Source organism: Pristis pectinata, chromosome 7 (assembly GCF_009764475.1).
Source record: "Pristis pectinata isolate sPriPec2 chromosome 7, sPriPec2.1.pri, whole genome shotgun sequence".
Lineage (NCBI taxonomy): Eukaryota > Metazoa > Chordata > Chondrichthyes > Rhinopristiformes > Pristidae > Pristis > Pristis pectinata.
In genome coordinates this window covers 11,162,679-11,183,822 of record NC_067411.1, presented here as the reverse complement: position 1 = coordinate 11,183,822, position 21,144 = coordinate 11,162,679, and the positions used below count along the sequence as shown (strand labels likewise).

General features: G+C 39.2%; 1 protein-coding gene across 2 annotated transcripts in view; it reads right to left on the bottom strand.

Annotated features, from left to right (window-relative positions):
* Positions 1-6,657: 6,657 nt before the first annotated feature.
* The window catches only part of galnt7 (UDP-N-acetyl-alpha-D-galactosamine: polypeptide N-acetylgalactosaminyltransferase 7), a 90,312-nt gene continuing 75,825 nt past the window's right edge, over positions 6,658-21,144 (bottom strand). For both annotated transcript variants that reach the window (XM_052019320.1, XM_052019319.1), the window contains exons 7-12: positions 15,382-15,499; positions 14,904-15,026; positions 13,767-13,985; positions 13,011-13,109; positions 10,886-11,014; positions 6,658-8,452 (exon numbers count right to left, since the gene is read on the bottom strand). In XM_052019320.1, the coding sequence (XP_051875280.1) occupies positions 8,315-8,452; positions 10,886-11,014; positions 13,011-13,109; positions 13,767-13,985; positions 14,904-15,026; positions 15,382-15,499 (826 nt within the window). In that variant the 3' untranslated portion in view covers positions 6,658-8,314. The remainder of the gene's footprint in view (positions 8,453-10,885; positions 11,015-13,010; positions 13,110-13,766; positions 13,986-14,903; positions 15,027-15,381; positions 15,500-21,144) is intronic.

The following is a 21,144-nucleotide window of genomic DNA, read 5'->3' as shown; positions in this document are numbered from 1 at the left end:
TAAAATGGATAAGTGCAAGTTGATGCATTTTGGGAGGTCAAATAAAGATAGGACATACACAATGAAAGGTAGGACCCTAGGGAGTACTGAGGAACAGATGGATCTTGGTGGAAAGTCCAAAGATCCCTGAAGATGGCAGCACAGGCAGATAGGGTGGTAAAGAAGGAATACTGTATGTTTGCCTTCATTAGCCAGCACATGAGAAAAATGGAGGGTGCCGTCAGTGAGAAGATTGGGTGTCTACCTCCGCAAGCTCTATGCAGCAGTCAATTCTCCAAATGCTGTCGTGTACAGATGCATTTAAAACAGGTAGGTTGGTGAGGATGTGGTCAGAGGGGTTTATCATGTATTAGAAACAGAAATAGGAATAGTTCCTTGTGGCTCCTCTGCAATTCAATAAGATTGGGTGATCTTTTACTTCAGTGCTTCTTTCCTGCACAAACCCCACATCCTTTGGTTCTTTTAATGTTTGGTAATCTGTCTTTCAGATAGACATCTTGGTTGCATGGACAAGTTGGGCCGAAGGGCCTGTTTCCATGCTTTATGACTCCATGAATCTACCCTGTGCCTTGAAGGTAGTTCACTACTGTTTGTAAACCCAGTATGGCAGCTATGTTGCCTGGATTCACATGTTCCCAGGGAACAATTGGCGATGGACAGTGAAGTCCCCAACCCAGACTACATTCTGCAAAGTCAACTTATTTTGGATTATTAAAGAGCAGAGGAAACAAACTACAGCAACATGCCATTAAAAACATTGCAATTTCTTTCAAAAAAGACTGTATGAAATATAGTTACATACAAATTACATGCATAAAATCAATTTTGTTCACTTATAGCTGTGTGGACAATCAGATTGACAAGGAAATTACCCAACTGTTTCCACTCTACCTGGTTATAATATTCTCATTATATGATATTATAATGTAATATCATATAATATTCTCATTATATGAGAATATCAGACAGCTGGTATCTTTTTCCCAGGGTCGAAATGTCTAATACTAGACAGCATGCATTTGAGGTGAGACAGGGAAAGTTCAAAGAACAGGTGTGGAACAATTTTTTTATGCAGAGAGCGGTGGGTGCCTGGAACATGCTACCAGGGGTGGTGGTGGAGGCAGATATGATAGAGGCATTTAAGAGGCTCTTAGATAGGCACATGAATATGCAGAAAATGGAGGGATTTGGACCATGTGCAGGCAGAAAGTATTAGTTTAATTAGACATCATTAGCTTAATTAGTTCAGCTCAACATCATGGGCCGAAGAGTTGTACTGTTCTATGTTCTATATGCGTCTTCCTGCAGTATCTGACTGGAAACTTGCAGTCATTCAGCCGTTTTCACACATACAAAGCCATTGCCATTGAGCATCATACAGGACAAGTAGCAGCACCACTTCACAATCAGACTCTATAACAGTGGAAGCCTCTGCACTCTTCTCATATTGAGAGATCTCTCTACCACATAGCGTGGGGTGCAACTCTTGTTAAACCAAGTTTAAAGCACCGTGATTGGATCTTCCTGCTGTGAGGAGAAGAAATTGTGGGCAGGCAGGAAGGTAATTACTTCAGACACTCGAGCAGAGTTGCGTAAAGAAGATAACGTATTATATTTAATATTTATCCTTTTGGTGAAATGTCAGTCATTTTCAACTATGAAAAATCAACTGATTATATAATTCCAAATTAGTGACAATAAATGTTTGGTTGATAACGCACTATGAATTATTTGTCACATAGGATGTGGTACAGCAAACTTTTTTAAAACAAGTGTAAAAACAACTGTCTCAAGGTTGTAATTCTAAAAAGTTGAACAGTAAATTTTCTAATTTAATATTTCCTTTATTCATGGTTATAAGTAATCCCAAATGGATATTTAGCCCATTCTGATAGTTTACATGTATTACTGATTCCCACTAACACGGTGGTGTAGTGGTTAGCGTAATGCTATTACCGCGCCAGCAACCCAGGTTCAATTCCGGCCACTGTCTGTAGGGAGTTTGTATGTTCTCCCCATGTCTGCGTGGGTTTCCTCCGGGTGCTCCGGTTTCCTCCCACATTCTAAAGACGTACGGGTTAGGAGGTTGTGGGCATGCTATGCTGGCGCCGTAAGCATGGCGACACTTGCTGGCTGCCCCCAGAACACTCTACGCAAAGATGCATACTGTTTTGATGTACATGTGACTAATAAAGATATCTATCTTATCTTACTCTTTGTTTTTCTACTGAGGTCAGCTGTTGGTTTCAAGTGGGCATTGGCTCAGAAACTTAACTAGTGCAACAGATTCCATTCAAAGTTCATGGTGTAGAAGGTAACATATTGGCATGGTAATTGGTTTAATACTGTCACACTTGTCTGGATTAAGTTCCACCTGCCACTGCTCCACCCAATTTTCCAGTTGATCTATGTCCCACTGTATCCTTAGACAACCTTCTATGTTATCTACAACTCCACCAATTTTCGTGTCATTTGCACCTCACTAATCAGACCGCCTACATTCTCATCCAAGTCATTTACATGTATTAGAAACAACAAAGGCCCCAGCACTGAAACCTGTGGAACACCACTTGTTATAGACTTCCATTTAGAAAAACACCCATCCACTGCTACCCCATCTTCTGTCACCAAGGCTGAGGAAGTAGTTAATAAGGCATACACAATTCTGGGTTTTATCAATGGAGGCATGGAGTATACAAACAGTATTGAATCCATTTCTGGTCACCTCATTATGGGAAGGTGTGAAAGCATTAGGGAGCATCCAGAAAACATTCCTGGAAATGAGGGCCTACAGTTGTAAAGATAGATTAGAGAGGCTGGGACTGTGTTTATGAAGAGAAAACCGTGGGGAGACCTGATAGAAATGTATGAAATGATGAGGGGCCTGGACAGAGTGAACAGCTGGAGGCTGATCTCTTCTGTAGATGGATTGACTAGAGATCATATGTATAAATAAAGGAGAAGGGAACTAATAGTGACATGGGTAATATAGCATCTGGTTGGAAGCTAGAATGCACTGTCTGCAGATGTGATGGAGGCAGGCTCCATTATGGCCATCAAGAGGGAATTGGATCAAGTTCAAGTTTATTGTCTTGGGCACACACACCCAGGGTATAAATGCCATGAAAATTAGTTTTTTTGCAGCAGCAGCACAGTACATGACAAACATAAATTATGCTTAACTTACACGACAAAATAAACAAAAATAAATATAATGACATTACTGCAAGTTGAGGGAAATATAGTCCGAGGTAGAATTAGGGTTTTTCGGGTCAGTTCAAGAACCTGACAGCAGCGGGGAAGAAGCTGTTGTTGAACCTTGAGGTGTGGGTCTTCAGGCAGCATCGAGAAGGGGGCATGGCCCGGATGGTGGGGGTCCTTAACGATGGATGTCGCCTCCTGAGACATCACCTTTCGTAAATGTCCTTGATGCTGGGGAGAGATATACCCGTGATAGAATTGGCTGAGTCCACCACTCTCTGTAACCTCTTGTGTTCCTGTGCATTGGAGTTTCCATACCAGGCTGTGATGCAATCAGTCAGAATGCTTTTCACTGTACATCTGTAGAAATTTGCCAAATCTCTTTAAACTTCTAAGAAAATAGAGGTGTTTAAACTTCTAAGAAAATAGAGGTGCTGGGACCAGGATAGGTCCTCCGAGATGTTGACACCCTATCCACTGCAGACCCTTGACAGGCAAGGACTGGTGCATGTTTGCCTGACTTCCCCTTCCTAAAATCCACAATAAGTTCCTTGGTCTTGCTGACGCTGAGTGCAAGGTTTTTGTTGCAACACTACTCAACCAGCTGACCTACCTCATTCCTGTATGCATCCTCGTCACCATCCATGATTCTGCCAACAACAGTGTCATCGGCGAATTTGTAGATGGCATTGGTGTTCTGCTTACCCACAACAGTTGTAGGTGTAGAGAGAGTAGAGCAGGGGGCTAAGCAGGCAGCCCTGAGGTGTGCTTGTGTTGATGGTCAGTGAGGATAAATATATGTTGAAGAAAAATTTACAAGGCTATGAAGAAGCTGGATGGTGAGGGTGGGGCTAGGAAGATGAAACTAGTGAATTGCTCTGGTAGCAGTTGTGGACACAACGAGCTGAATGGACTCCTTCTGTGCTGTAACCATTCAATGATTGTAATATGAACACGTGTGAACTCCAGAGAAATACTAGAGAAACTGATAAGAGGCATAGATCGAGTGGACAGTCAGAGACTTTTTCCCAGGGCGAAAATGGCTAACACAAGGGGGCATAATTTTAAGGTGATTGGAGGAAGGTATAAGGGGGATGTCGGGGTAAGTTTTTTTTTACACAGAGGGTGGTGGGTGCGTGGAACGCACTGCCTGCAGAGGTTGTGGGGGCGGATACATTAGGGACATTTAAGAGACTTAAGACACATGAATGATAGAGAAATGGGGAGCTATGTGGGAGGGCACAATCTTACAGGATAAAATGTCGGCACAACATTGTGCGCTGAAGGGCCTGTACTGTGCTGTAGTGTTCTACGCTAAACTCTTACTTCCACCAGTAAGGGCAGATAAAAGCCTCATTTAACAAATGTAAAATCAGTGGTGTAGCACACCCTCAGTACTGCATTAGAATATCAGGCTAGATGTTATCTGCATTCTGAAATAAGGCTTGAACCCACAACCTTTTGGCTTGGGCCCTCGTCAATGTTGATCTACTGATGGTGCCCTGTAATCAGCCAGTGTCTGCACCCCCCAAACGCTTCCTGATCCATCCTTGAACTCCTTGTGCTATCATTAAATTGACTTCCGATGAACTTTTCATGTAAATATTGTTTGAAACTAGCAGAGACCACAAATGCCTGATTTGTAGTGTACCTGTAAATTCCAGGCAGCATTGCATTGTACACCCACCCCACAAAAGATTATTTCAGCAATAGAGTTTGTTCCAACAAAAAGAATTCCCCATGAGCATGAGAGAACATCCAAAATTGGATTTCAGCAATAGGGAAACGTCTCTGGGAGTGAGAGGCCTCGCTGAACAATGGGGAGCTTCCCCCTGCGTGGAGCTCTGGACGTGCTGTCATTGAGGCTGCCATCGTTGGATGATGGGGGAATGAAGGGTTTTGGGAAGACTACACTGAGGCCCAAGATCAGATTAGCTGTGGACTTACTGAATGGCAAAGCGAGGTCAAGAGATTGGCTACCTCTGCTTCTTGTTTTATGTTCTTTTGAATAGCTTACTGCCCAAATTCAAAAGGAAATCTGATGGTCAAATATAAACTGAACAAAAACATTTGTATTGAAAAATACTTCCACCAGCCTATAACATTGTGCGTTCCAGATCATAATTAACAGTATAAAAACAATTCATGAAAATAAGATGTTACTCAAGAAAATCCTCAGAGCCTCTGCCAGAATTTATTTGTCGGGAGGGTGGGGGAATTGAGATTATATACAGTAGACGAAGGGAGTGGACCAAGTTCTTTGGAAGAGTAAAACTAAAGCCAAGTGCATGATCAGCATTAATCTGGACTACTTCAAATGAAATAATGTTGGTGAAAACAGGTACCATGGTAATTATTTGTTGTTATGGCTTGGCTTCAGAAGTTATATGCAGTACCACTGGCTTGTTCCAGCAAAAAAAAACATTTGTGATGCTTATCAACGCTGGCTCTCACATAGGCTGGAGAAAGGCTGAAGCTTTGAACTGTGAAAGAACTGCTTGAGCACATCCTATACTCAATTAGCTTAATTTGCATCTGTTTATTATTGAAGAGGGACAAGGAACTACAGAGTCAATGCAGTGCTGAAGTAGTACACCCAAGCTCAAACTGGGATTCACCAGAATGCTCAGCTGCAGGTTTGAATGACCAGATCTTCCTACCAGGTCAATACCTTGAAATGGTCTCATATGCAGTGATGAAGAAGTGGAGTGAGGGACTATGAGAGGAAAGAGACAGACCCCACGGATGGCAAATCTGCCGACAAAAAATGAAACACTGGGCTTAGTTAAATGTACTATTATTTGCAAGCTGTCTGAGTAAATCACACTCCAAACATTTTAACAATCAATTCACATACCATTACATGCAAAGGGGCATCATCCAATCAATTTATTCAGGGATCTAATCTAGTGTACAGATAGAAGGAAGATTTTTGTTACCTTTCAGCATAACATCTGAGGTAAACCCATTAATCTTGCACCATTCTCTACTGGACAAAAGGTCTGGTTGTAACAGAAGAATGGGAGATACCAAACCAAAGGTGTGTTAGAGGTTGATGTTATACATAGCAGGAGGAAGCATGAAAGCTTCATTTTAAGTGACAATTCCTAGTTCGGTATGAAGACTATATGAGGAAAACTGTACACATTCAAATGACAGAGAATATGGGGCACAGAATAAAGCTATTCAACTCATCTGATGGACGCTCCACATGAGTTTCCTCCCACTCCTTCTCTCTGACTATCAGCTTCCTTTTGTTTTTTACCTACTAGCTTACTAGAAATTATAATATTCCTCTAACTCACTATCTGTAGTACACAGGCCCACTTTTTCACTACTCTTAGTGTAAAAGAGTTTGTCCCAAATTCCTTACTGAATTTAATAGTCGCTATCTTGTATTTATGGTTGCCAACTTTGAAAACTATGAACAGTGAACATTGGCAAAGACTGTTCAAGTATGTTGTAGTTCGTTTTATTTGGCTTGGTGACAACTTCAGAACAAATGTACAGTAGAACAAACAATAGTTTAATTTTTGAAAAGAGTTGGATATCATTTCCATCCCAAATTTTAGCCTGCTAAAGTCATCCCCATTTTACAGTATGTACAGGAATTGCCATTTGAGGGAATATTTACAGTCTGTCAACACTTGTGCATAACCAAAAGAAAACTTGCACAACAGATTAGTTATAAAGGGTGTGTTTTGGCAGATGAATTTTGAACCTGCTCTCCAATCATTTACAGATAGCTCAATTGCAGCAAAGTGCTGGACTTAAATATTACAGTAACTTTAAGGAATTCATTTTTTTTTAAATCTAGAAATGCTTAAGAAAAGAAAAATAACATATTGTGATCAATTGCTGCAGCCATGACATTGAAGTACAAAGTTAAATACCTTTATTCCTACCAACATTCAAGTACATTGTAGAAAAATATATTTCATATGGCACAGAGTTTTACAAGACCAGCTAATTTCCCGAATGATATACATGGCAACAATTTTACACAAAACCATTTGGAGGAAAATGTCATCTGTGTAAAGGGAATTTGAGCAAGAAATCCAAGATGTTTAAAAATGGCAATGCTAGTTTAGCAATTAATATAAAACACAAACATCTTAAGATAAATATTCATTCTTTCAATAAATAGAGTGGTTACAAAGCAGCACAAAGACTTTAGGGCTTTACTGCTTAAAAAGGCCAAAGCAGCAAAACTCCAAACACAAGTTGGCTGAAATCTTGGAAGAGGATTTTGAATTTCCGAAAGAATGCCGAAAATCAGTATTTCTCCATCTCTTTGACTAAGAGTTTAAAGATCATCGAATTAAGTTTACCATCAGGATGTTGGATGGAGCAGAGACTGGTATCACTGGTCCCAAAGGGACTGTAGGGATTCACAGGGTTAAGAAATTTTTTTTTTAACACTATCCTATTTCTGTACTTGTCGTTAAAAAGAACATTATGTCTCTTTATAATAATCAATGTCTGCAGCATTAATAGCACCTTTTTCTTTTGGCAACTGACATTGTTAGAATCAAATTGATATGTGAAAAGAACACCACGCCCCTCCACCAACATGAAAGTTTGAACATGACTGAACAAGAGCCATTAGAAACTCACAGATGACCACTTTCAACGTCTGAGATTGGAGTAAGACAATAGTTATTGGATAGAACACAAATTTAATGAAAAGCTCTTGGGCTACCTTTGATGAATACATATCAAATATACTGGAAAGTTTAGAAGTTAAGATCCAGCTCTGGCCTAACTGGGGAAATTAGTTGACCCTGATTACAATGTACCTACTGAAACAAACCTATTGAGGAAAAGCAACCAATGTTCAGCGCCCCTGAGTGTTATCCCCCAAAGAATTGGATTGCACCTTATTACTAAGGTAAAGTCTGTCAAGATAACAGCAAAATAAGTTGTAAACATCTAAGAACTTTCAAGGTATTAAAAAAAATTATAGTGTAATTACATAATTTTGATTATTACATAATCACAATTTTCTAGATCCTTCATTGAAAGTGTGTCAAAAATTATTTACACACTGAACTGTACATTTTTTTGCAGCAATATACAGATAATTTTCCATCTTGTACATTTATATGACAAATTACACCGCCAGTAGGTTATTCATCTCCCACTTTTGCGAGGTCTTTGCAGAATCACAATTGGAGATGAAAATCTGGTGAAGCACTTCGGAGCGGTCCAAGCACTTGCCCGTTGGAATGTGTGTGAATCTATGCAATGTCTGAAAGGAAAGGTAGAGACTTTCTGTTCAAGAGTTATGACAATTTCACTAAGTTGTATTGAGGAAAGTGTGTTCCCACAGATTGAAGACTGGTTATCACTTAGAAGATAGATTTGTTATAAAGGGGTCTTTTTCAGGCTGGAAAGATGTAACTGGTGAGAGTGCTCCAAGGATCAGTCATTGGCCCTCAATTATTTTAATGATTTGGAGAAGGGGGCAGAGTGGAAGCAATCCAAGTATGCTCATGACAAAAAATAGGTGAGAGGCCTGCTGCAGTGGATATTTGGAATGGTAGGTTAAGTGAGTGAATACAAACTAGGCAAATGTAATTTCAAGTGTGAGATCATGCATGTCAGTAGGAGGAATCAAAAGGCAGAGTAATATCTAAATGGAGTGAGACTGCAAAAGGGTGGAAGGTGGAGGGATTTAGGTGTTCTTGTACATGAAACACAAGCAGTTAGCAGGCAAGTGCAGTAAGTAATTAAGAAGCAAATGGCACACTAGCCTTTATTACTGGAGGATTGGAGTTTAATATCGGACTATTGTTACAATTGCACTGAGTTGGTGGGGCTGCACCTGTGTCCAATTTTGATCCCCTTGTTTTAAAAAGGTTAAAATATCATTGGAAGCAGTCTGGAAAAGATTCACTATGCTAATTCCTGAGATGAGAGATTGCCTAATCACAAATGGTTGAAAAAGTTAGATGTGCATTCTTTTTAATTTAGTGGAAACATATAAGATCCTAAGGGGGTATGAGAAATTAGATGTTGAGATGTTTTCTACTGCTGGGAGAGTCTCATATGGGGGGACATAGTTACAAGATAAAGGAGCAGTCATTTAAAATTGAGGTATATAGTAATATCTTCTCAGTAGAGGATGGTGAATCTCTGCCTTGGGGGTTGTGGAGGCTAAAACACTGGAGGTATTCAAAGAGGGTGTAGTTGAAGTTTTGAAAGATTGGAAAAATGTGGGCTCTGTTGAACTAACACAGAAGAGAAGTTGAGGCCTGGAGCATATCAGCCATGATCATATTGAATGATGAGGCAAGCTGGAGAGCCCAGGTGGCCTACTCCCACTTCTCATTTTCTTGTGTTTTCAGTCATGTACGGACCTAAAAACAGTGGATTACAACTAACCTCATTCTCTCCCCCCTAACTAAACAATAATAATTTAAAGGGTTAACACATCATTATTGGGAATATTATGGGCACGAAATAGTTGCCTCCTCACTCCTGTAAATCATACCAATTAAAGAAAAAATAAATTCTTGTCAAATGCATCTTCAAAAATGTGCCATCATAAATGCTGGTTTACTGTGATGATAAACCTGTACAATGTACAACTCAAGCCAATATTGGACTTGAAATTGAAAGCCGAGGCTGATGGCGAAGGTAAAGTGGAGGGAGGATGGGGTAAAGTGATGTGGGGCAGGAGAAAGGAAGGTATTTGATGACTAGTTAGTGTTGGGATGGAAGATGGTTTCCTGTAGCTCATTTAGATTATCTGCGTAGGTAGGTAGCATTGGTAGTGTAGGATTTCAAGCAGAAATAAAATGCTAGTTCTTGGGGCAGTGAGAGTGGATGGAAAGACCCCAACTTGCGAGAACGGAAGTAATTGGGACGGGAATAAATGGGTGGATTCAGTAAAGGCATGGAAAGTGGAGATACAGATGCAATCTAATGAGAGGAAAGGGCTCAAATTTTAAACGTGCACAGGAATCAAAATATACAAGGCACTACTAAGTCATTGTTTTAATAGTTGTTACTTTTAACATTCAACAAACCCCTCACTACGTCAAAGGGTGAATCATGTACTGTAATGACATCTTTATTATGTGTTTTCCCCACAGTAATGTAGTGATTAAAGTTCTTTTTTCAACAGAGTACTGCGGCTATCAGTGACTTTAATAGATATACATACATCAAAATAAAACTAAGAATATAAAGAAGTTTACAGTTCATCATAACTTACAAGTTAAAATACAATTTTGCATTTACAGATGAAAACTCAGGCTGAACTATACAAGTTTATATAGGTGTATAGCACATAATCATGTCACATCTCCCACCTCATACAAGCCTCTCACTCATCTTTTCTGCCCATCAGCAAACCTTTCTACTCCCTTCTCTAGCTTTTCCTGCAACCTACCTTTCCTTTTCACCTCGGCTGCTCCTTGTGATCATAAATAACACATTCTTGCCCTCTCTGGTTAAAGAAGTTCATTCTGCTTTCTTTTTATGACTGGTTGTCTTATATTCAGGGGCCTTGTTTCAGACTCTCCCACAAGTGGAAACAGCTTTGTTATGTCTACTCTATTATTTCCTTTAACCTTAAGGACCAATTTGGCTTCACATCAGTTTTGTAACTATTACAGAAGAGAGCCCTAGTCTGTTCAATCTTATAACAAACTGGTGGTAATAACATTGACCTTACCTTTATATACTGCCATTCTTTATATGCATTCATACTACAGTGTGTAATCACAACCTTTGAGCCATCAGCTCCTCTGGTCAAGCACTGATCATACTGCATTAATTGATTGGCTTCGTTGATTCGGAACAGCTGAAAGATAATGTTCAGTTTATGATGCTTCAAGTACTTTTTTCTCATTACTATAAAACTATGACCATTACAGCTTTGCAATTACAAGAACGTTTCTTGGTTTCAGACACTGTAAGCTTACAAGTTTATTTCAAAAGAGTTTCTGAACCTGCCCAATAAGCAACGTGGTGAAAAACTGTTACCACTTTGCAAGGATGATTTGAACAGAATCTGAACAGGTCAAAAGAAGAATTGCATCAGACTTAACATCTTACAGTCAAGGAGCATTTGCCTCTCAAGCTATCAGTCACCAAGCTATTGCCCAATGCACCTGACTGCAAAAGTTGGAGGTTGACAACATTCTGAGGATCTGTGCGTCAGGAATGCTCCCAAGATAAACTGGGCCTTCTTTTCCTCAAGCCCATTCTTGTCTAGGTTCTGCAAGATGATGACTGCAATTGCTGGCAGAAATTCTTACAAGAACGGGACTTATACACTGAGTGCCATAGAATTCAAGCAAGGAGTGACAACACAGGGGCCACTGAGTGCAGTGGGAGGCTTAGGGATGGTAACGAAAGGCACAAGGAAGAAGAATCTGAAGGAAACAAGTGGGGCTGGCCATGACAACGAAAGTGGAATTAGTGTTCTGAGGTGAAAGTGGTAAATGCACATCAGCAACATGCATTTAAACACAAGCTTTAATCTGGTCGACAATCACAAGGTGCTTCACGTGAATGGTTACTAAACAAATGAGAGGATACGAGGACAGTTAACCAATGGCTTGGTTAAAGAGGTGGAATTCAAAAACATTTTTGCTTAACAGCATCTGAGAGTTTTTGGGGAAGGAATTCCTGAGCTTAGTGCCTTGACAGCTGACGGCACAGCTGCCAACAGTGAAGCAATTAAAATTGGGGATGTGAAAGAGGCCCGAGTACAAGGCTTGCAGAGATCTGTGAGGATTCGAAGGGCTGAAGATGGTTATAGAGATAGATGGGCAAGGCCATGGAGTGATTTGGAAACAAATGAAAATTTTATCAAAGCAGAGTTTATCCAAGTGGGGATATGAGAACCGGGGAACAACAATTTTAAAGGTGGGAAAAATGGACAGAATTGCACTAGCTTGAATGGCAGGTTAGAAGTACAAATTTAAAATGAATTAAGGGCAGAGAAATTGGCAAGAATAATAGCAAGACCGCAATGTAAGAGAGGCCAGTATTAACTGAAAAGACGAACCTGTGAATCGAGAAGGTAGATGGCACACCGCGTTCTTGTTGGATGGGGGACAATGGTGTCACTTGGCATTGACATATACACACAATAGACAGGTAGAATGAATAAAATGTTTTCTCGCTGCCCATTTCTGTTGAGTTTCCTTCATATCTAGGTCATAGCTTTATTCTGACAGGACAGGTTTAAAACAAAGATCTAACCTTGAATTTTTCATTTAGCTGGAGATTTCTAATGATTCAAGAGCTGATATCTAACCTTTTTGTTAAAACGTGTTATCAAACACAGCAAGAAAAGGTCAGATCGCTTGTGATCCATCTGTGTTCAACTAACCAGAACCCTGCAAATCACCCTGTTTGTTGTAGTAATATAGAAAATGCTTGGAAGTAGATCAGACAACATCTGTGGAGAGAGAAACAAGTCTGCTGTTGAACTTTCATCAGAACTGGTGAAAATTCCAATTCTAATGGAAGCTCCCTGACCTGAAACATAATTCTGCTTTTCACTCCACAGATACTGCTTGACCTGCTGAGAATTTTCATTTTGTTTTATCTCAGATTTCTAACATCTGCAGTGTTTTGCTTTTAGATCTTAACATTGAATTGCATTTCTCAGGCATTCGTTCACCTCCTGGAGTCACTAAATCTCATGCGAAGCCAATGCCAAACTGGCATGTTTGATCTGGCTTTTACTAAAATTATAGATTTCTAGCTGAGCTCTGCTTGCTGCATTGGTTACGCTTAACTACTTCATCTTTTACTTTTTGCTGTAAAACTGACAGAAGGATTACCTGATTTCCTCCCATTCTATGACAAGGCCCCAGCTCAACAAATCCACCATTGGTATGACCCATGCTGTCAATGCAATAATCAGTTTCGTGCCCTCTGATCTGAAACGAAAAGTGAATGGTCCCATAAAACTGGTGTGGTAAAAGGCATGTAATTATTGAAACAGGTCTGGGTTAAGGTTCTACAACATAATCCAATGTGTGATTAATTTCAGCAAACATTACTAAACGGTTTCATATTTTGAAATTCATACAATTTGGACTTATTAAATAACATTTGATATCATAATTAAGAAGTTGCATATCCAGACCTAACTGCGCATATAGTGCATTCCTTGATAATCCAAAACTCACATTGAAGTCTGGTCCGAATGAATTCTAAGATTTATATGAAAGTCTGTAGGGTGAATGGAGGCAGGTTGTTTGATCATCATAGCCAATCTAATTCCATTCTCAGCTACGTGCCCACTCAAAAATGCTCACTTTCAGAAAGAATTGGATAAGACCAATTAAAGCATCAAATGTGGTGCCTCAATGTTGACTGTCCCTCCAGAAGAAATCTGGCATCTTCACTCCTAACCTCCAAGTGCAGGAGCACTGTAGTCAACTCCAATCAACAGACAGCAGTGACACTATTGCAACCATTCATACAATCTGAACTAATCTGTACTGCCTTAATAAAGCTGCAGGGATTAATGCATTTATCCCCCCCGACACTTGGGGGATACAAATCCATCAAGAGTGAATTAGTAATTTTACCTCTCCCCATTCTACATTTTTGGGTGGTAATGGATAGTGGTCTGGAATGTCATAAGCTATTTCTTCCATGAACCATTTAAAACTCTTGCAATGGTGTTCCTCACGAAACTTCTTCAGTGCTGATATATCTCCATAAGCCATGGCTTTTGTTTCTGGACGGCTTGCATAAAAATAGTCGGCATATTCATCCCACCAGACTTCCACAACACGAACATAATTCTGTAAAGAATAATGGTGATGTAATAATAATGACCAGCACAAGTGATCTAAAGTGATCAATAATCTGCACAGATCCAAAATTTACTATTATAAAAGGGAAAAAAAATTGACCTGAAAGCTGCCCATTGAAACAAAATGACAAATGATGTTATAAATATTTAAGGCTGGAAATTTGCCTTTCATTGAATGTACTAATACCTTTCTCAGTCCCAACTACCCTCAGCACCTTACTGCTGGTTGCTACTTTGCAGTAATCCTGCACATCGCTATTTCTGCATAGTCAATAGTTCCCACTATCTCCATTTTTTTTAGATGCACAAAACTTTCTTGAAATTCTCATCTCCTATGATATAGATTCTATCTTTTTGGTTGGATAATGTAAGGTCCTGCTAACTTTCCTTAAAAACAGAAAATATTGGATAAGCTCAGCAGGTCAGGCAGCATCTGTGGAAAAGAAATAGTTAATGTTTCAGGTTGAAGACCCTTGCTTAACTCTTCTGAAAGCTGCCTCACATTGTGCTCTTTTGGTTTGTGTTGTGCTGTGTACACAGAACCATTAAGACTGCACTTCCACTACTTATTTCCTTCCTGTCACCTTGTAATATATTAATGTGCTCAGAATGATGCGCCAGTCTGTCCACTAACCAACCTGACCCTTTGGTACTGTGGTAAGTAAAGGCTGGGTTGTGGGGTCAGGAGAAGAGGTAGAAATTACTCAAAGGTCAAACAAAATAAATGATCACAGATTAGAAAAAACAACACAGAAGAACAATTGGCAATTAGTATCAATGTTATGATATTAACAGAAGAGAAATTTGAATACTGAATTGTTGAAATTCTTGCCCTGCTACAAACTGAGACATTTTGGAAAGCTCCATAAAATTGTTCTCATAGTTGGGTAATCGATTAGAGACATACCTTTAACGTTGGAGATGACCCAACATAAGCAGGTGGTGGATTCCCTGCCCACCCGTGCAGACGGTAAATATGACCGACACGAGAGCACGGTACAAACAGCAATTTTCCTCCACACTGCCATATCTGCAAGGACATGAACAAGAGAAAAGGAAACATTTGTTGGGTGGGGATAAAAATCTTTGACTTCATTTCTCAATGATTATATTACATGGAATGTTCAGGCATCGTCTCAAAAATTTCAGTCAATGTTTTCAGAATAGAGCAATTTCTACAAATAAGATTTTCCATAATTTTTTTTAATAATAGTAAAGTGTTCAAATTTTATTTTAGTTGCCAATTTTTGGCATGGTAATATTATTCTGAATTGAGTTAACATTGTAAAGCATTGCCAATGATATTCCAGTAGTTATGATGTCCTTTTATCAGTAACTGCATTATGCATTGAAGAAAACTTTCACTCTCTCTCTATATATATTACCTTATAGGATATCTCGAAGTTTTCACCTCCCCAGATTTGAAGACCAGGATCATACAGCCCCAGCTCAAAGAAGAAATCTCGTTCAATAGCGAACAACCCCCCAGCCATAGCTGGGGACCTGAGAAAGTTATTGTTAGACAAATATACACCAAATTAGAAGTTTCCAGCTGTTGTGTTACTCTTTATGCACCTAAATTTCTATGAATTGCAGGTTTTAGAAGTTAAATTCATATAACTTAAAGCTGCAGTTCCCTTTTCCAAAGAATATGCCAATTTCAGGTCAATTTTCAAGGTTAGGATACAGACAACCATTAATTTTGACATATTAATTCATTTAATGGTTAGGAAGTATTATGTATAAAACAAATGGCAAAATTTATATTTAATTAACACAAGAGCAAAAGATACATTAAAGCTAATAATCATTTGGAGGATTTTAGTAGCCTTAAAACTTGAAGGCTTGTGAAAAAGGGAAATGCAACTTAACAACATGGAAAATGTTAGAAATTTTCAGCAACTAAGGAAAAAAATAGCCAAGGTAATGCCTCAAGTGTAACCTCTTCAGTGTCTTGCTGAGCTCTACAACATTTTCCGTTCTTGTTTCGGATTGCTAACATCTGCAGTTTCTGTTTTTTATTTAATTTTACAATACATCTATGGTGGGTAACAGAACTCCACCTTTATGTTTTTAATTACAATGCAAGCATGCAAAGTAATGGAAGTATTTAATTTAGAACCTTTGATCCATTTTAAGAGGAAGAATTTGTTTTACCTTTATCTTGACCTAACCCCACCCCTTCAATTTAACAGTATATGTCATGCTAGATCTGTAGTTTATATTCAAAACTACATCCTGCTAGTTTGAGAACAGACATGTCCCTGTATTTTTCTTGGTATTCTTACCCATTTACTTTAATGCTGACTGCAAGTCTCAACCTGTTTGCAATTGGTTTTCAGTTGTAATGTTCCACATCTGTATTTCTAATACTTAAGCATTGAAACCTTTATCCTTTTAACCTTTGTACTTTTTTCCCCCAGAAAGCCACATATACACTTCAAACATTGCCTGCTTTGTTTAAACACTTTCTATTCACTAGTTGTTTCCATATCTTCAACCATCGCCTCCTATAACTGACATATTCTTTTGTTTAGCAACTTAATCTAAACCCGAGTTTGTGGCTTACACTGCTTTCAGTTGATCCACCATTTGACTTGGGCTTTCCACCAAAGACTCGGAACAGATTTCACCTCTGCTGCATGGCTTGAATCCAACTTTTCTACCTCACTCAACTTATTTAATAAAATAAAATGGTAGGATATTATGAAGTACAGAGGAATAGTTCACAACTCCCTGAAGGTAGCAAGATGGCTAAATAAGGCAGTTTAAGGAGGCATTTAGGATACTTATTTTTGTTGGATGAGGCATAGAATACAGCAGGAGACAGATCATGTTGACCTGTATAAAATATTAGTTAGGCTGTAGCTAGAATAGAGAGTTGTCTTCCTGCAGTCCCTCAGAATTGAGGATGATTTGCTTCTAATCCAGTTCTGTAGGTCCTGAGGTAACTTTTGTTTAATTTTTCTTTTGGGATCTGGGTATTGCTGACAAGATCAATATTTGTTGTGCATCCCTAGTTATCCTTGAGAAGATGGTAGTGAGCTGTCTTCTTGAGCCATTGCAGTCCTTTTGGTGAAGGTACAACCACATTGCTGTTGGGGAGGGTGTTCCAGGATTTAGAGCCAGCAATAATGAAGGAACTATGTTTCCAAGTCAGGATGGTGTACAACTTGGAAGGGAATCTGCAGGTTTTGGTATTCTTATGAACCTACTGCCCTTATCCTTCTGGGTTGTAGAGGTCAAGGGTTTTGGGGACGTTGTCATAGTAGTCTGTAGATTTTGTAAATGGTACACAACTATGCTCGTGATGGACAGAATGAATATTTAATGTGGTTGATGGGCTGCGAATCAAATTGGATGTTTTGACCTGGATGGTCCAGGCTTCTGGGGATTGTTGGAATTGTATTCATTCAGGCATGTGGAGAGCATTCCATCACTCTGATGTGCCTTTGGGTGGTAGAAAGGCTCTGGGGGACGTCAGGACGCGAGTGATGAAGCCAAAGTGGCAGTTTTTGCTACAAGTGGATCGAGAGGTGCTAGATGGGGCAGGAAGGCGGACTGTTTGGGAGGTGGTTTGTCCCTTGTCATTTTTCTGTGTACTACCAACAAATGGACTTGAAGATGTCAGTGCCATTCCAAATGTTCCTTCTCCACTTAGAGAAGTCATAGGTCAGGGATTCCCATAAGTTAATGGGTATGCAACACTTTCTCAAGGAGGTTTCAAGAACATGCTTGGATCCATTCATCTGTTAACCCTGTAATCTTCTGCCATGATGGATCTTGGAGTACTCTGTTTGTTTCAGGAGCCTGGTGTTGGGCACGTGAACAATGAGGCCTACCACTGGAGTCAACAGAGTATAATTCAACCCCCAATGCTGAGGATACGGGTCATATCCTGCCAACGTGTTGGGAAATATTGTGAAGACAGAAATTTTTTGGTACCTCTTCAGTACTTTGAAGTACCTGGTGTTGTTAGTACATAACTCAGAAGCACACATGGGGGCAGGCATCATGGCAGTTCCGTAGACCATGAGTTTAGAGCAGGGAATGAGGTCCCGATCTTCAAACATTCTGTTCCTCTGATGGTCAAAGGCTGTGCTGGTACATTGAAGGTGAAGTTCATTAACAGCGTTTGCCTTCATTGAGAAGTATCTCCTATATCAGGATTAACTCAAATTCTATTTTTGGTTGGCATGGACTTGAATGGACAAATAGCTTACTCCTGTGCCAAAAATTTCTATGATTCCAAGTCAGCTGACAGGAAGGATGTTAATCTTAATTTTGTTTATACAATTTTAAAGGAAATGATAATCTGTTTAATTATCTGGAGCTAACGTAAAGCAATCATATCAACAAAGTTATAAAACACTAGTATCTGCCTCGATGTGGGAAGAAAATACCCAAATAAAATTTTTAAATCACTTTAGGACTGAATTTCCTTTAATGCTTTCAAGACTGGAAGTTAGAAATACTTTTATCACGAATATATCACTGCAGTTTTTTTTAAACTGTATTGAATAGGAGAGTTTCCTTAACTGGACTTTTTATTGAATTTGGATTAGGTGAGGCAGAGAAACTCCCACAGAATGCACAGCCCTCTCATGATCAAAGGTTCTAAGTTCCTCATCTATTTTAACCAATTGCTCCTCTCATTAAGCCAATATTATAATCAGTTCTGGTGGCTTTGTTAATAAACAGTGTGGTAAAATGACATACAAAGCAAATTGAAAATGCAGGTTTCATAATGATCGCCATATTAAATGCAATAGATTATACCAACAAAAAGCAAATCTAAATGCAAAGTAAAAATCAGTAGTATAAAAGCTTAACTGAAGTTCTTTCAGTTTACAGTTAGAAGGAAGAGTCGTGTTAGAAGAGCATCTTAAAACATGGGAAATACATGCAGCAGCAGAACCCCATGCGTCATCACTAGCTTTTCATTTGGTCAGATCCGCACAGCACTGTAATATACTTAGGAAAGATGGGACTGAGGCAATTAGAACAAGAAAGGCAGAACCATAAACAGGCTCCCCAAGGAGAGTAAAGGAATCTCAAGTCTGACACAAGGTCAGTGCAGTGAGAATTTAGTGGTATCAGAAAGGTTGAATCAAGTTAAAGCCTGCTGCACTCACCCAATGCCAAGAACTATAAACTTAACAGTTTTTGCCCATCACATTGTGCAAAATATAAGATGCACTACAATCAGGTGGAAGCACTCTTATGTTATGCCTTCTGTTTTGCCCAAATTTGTACATTTTAATGGTTACAAAATTTTCAACAACTTTAGAAGTCAGCAACCATACCTTCAACTGGTCATGCTCACATTCGAGTCAAGTCACAACACAGCAGTCAAAAAAGAGTCCCAACGTTATTGGTACAGATATTGGACATGGTAGGAAGCAAACACGCTCGTGCATTCACACAAAATTCTCTTGTTATCTACTTCATGAGATTATAGTTATGAGTGAAATTTCAGTCATTAGGTTTTAAATGTTAACAATGTTGACTGTGTTGCTGACTCAATGGATAGAGAGAAGTGAGTGATTTGTTTACTAACATTATTATGGATGTCTAAAGAACTACCAGACAGTAAAGGCAATTTCACAGTGCCACTCATAAATAAGACTTATTAAGCTCAAGGTTTACTTTTCCATATAAAAGGCAGTACTGCATCTTATACCTTGTATGATAGGATAGACCACAGATAACGTAAGGATCGACCAAAGTACTACTTCCATACAGTGACTCCTGGTTTCATGCAGCATAGTATCTATGCCCAGTTCTGTACACTCCACAATACTACATCAGATATCACAGACAGCAAGTTCAAAAAAGTATGGCTATGGCTGGTCCATAAAAAAAAAACAAGCAACGTTTAGTGAATGTCCAGGACAGACAAATTCAGGGCCAGAACTAGACTGGGTTCTTGCTATCAAGATGTTTTTCTTCAGGATGTTTTTCTAATTTAGCACTTGGAAAGATCCATATCTGCTGTGACCTCTCTTGATAAGATGGCCACTTTTAGCAAAGGAGTATTTTGCTTGCCCTTTCCGAACGTTCCTTTTGTTTTATCGTATAACCATGTCTTTTTGTTCTGGTGCCGTGTACCAAATACTCTAGACTTCCCCTCTGTATCTCATTAAATTCCTCAGCTATATCCCTCCTTGATCCTCTTTCCTCCAACCAAGAAACTCAAGGTCGGTGAGTGCATCCTTATACATTCTATTCTCTGGTGCCAAAATCATTCTCATAAGTGCTTATGTGCTTGTTTACATTCTTTTTTTCAATAAGGGGTCAAGAACAGCATATATTATAGAAGATCCAATCAGATCTAAAGTCTGTGCAGTGACCGAATAATTTCATTAATTTATTTCTTTTAATATAAAATATCCCATTCTTTTCCTGTCTTAAGGATTCATTTTCTTTGACTTCCAGAGCTCTTTCCTAATAAATGGTATTTCCCAATATTCCTAAAATTCCTTTGCTTATTTTATTAAGCAAAGTGCACAACATTACCACTTCAATGCATTTGCTAATTACAAACCTACCTTTTTCACCAGGATATTTATGCATGGCTCCGTCTTTCATCATAATGTAACATTTACTAGACATTGAGATAAAGCCATTGATAATGCTGTCTTGGTCACTAATGAAAATGTTGATAAATACTTTGCCGTTGAGAAGCCCATTCATCCAAATTCCTACTCCTCATTTATGAACATATTAAGAAGTACAGCACAGGAACAGGGCCCTTCAGCTCAGGATGTCTGCAATGACCATGTTGCCCATCTAAACTAATCCCATCTACATGGACAAGGTCCATATCCCTCTATTCCATGCCCATGCGTATGTCTGTCTAAATGCTCCTTAAAGGTTGCTATTTGTATTTGCTTCTACCACTTCCCCTGGCAGCATGTTCCAGGCACCTACCAGTCACTTCGTAAAAAAAATACTTGCTTTGTAAATCTACTTTAAAAACTTTCGTCCTCACCTTAAACCCATGCTCTCTAGTATTTGACATTTCCATCCTAGGAAAAAGACTCTGACCTCCTACCCCATCTATGCCTCTACCCCATCTACCCATTATTTTACATAATTCTATTGGGTCGCCCCTTCAGCCTCTGACACTCCAGCAAAAACAATCC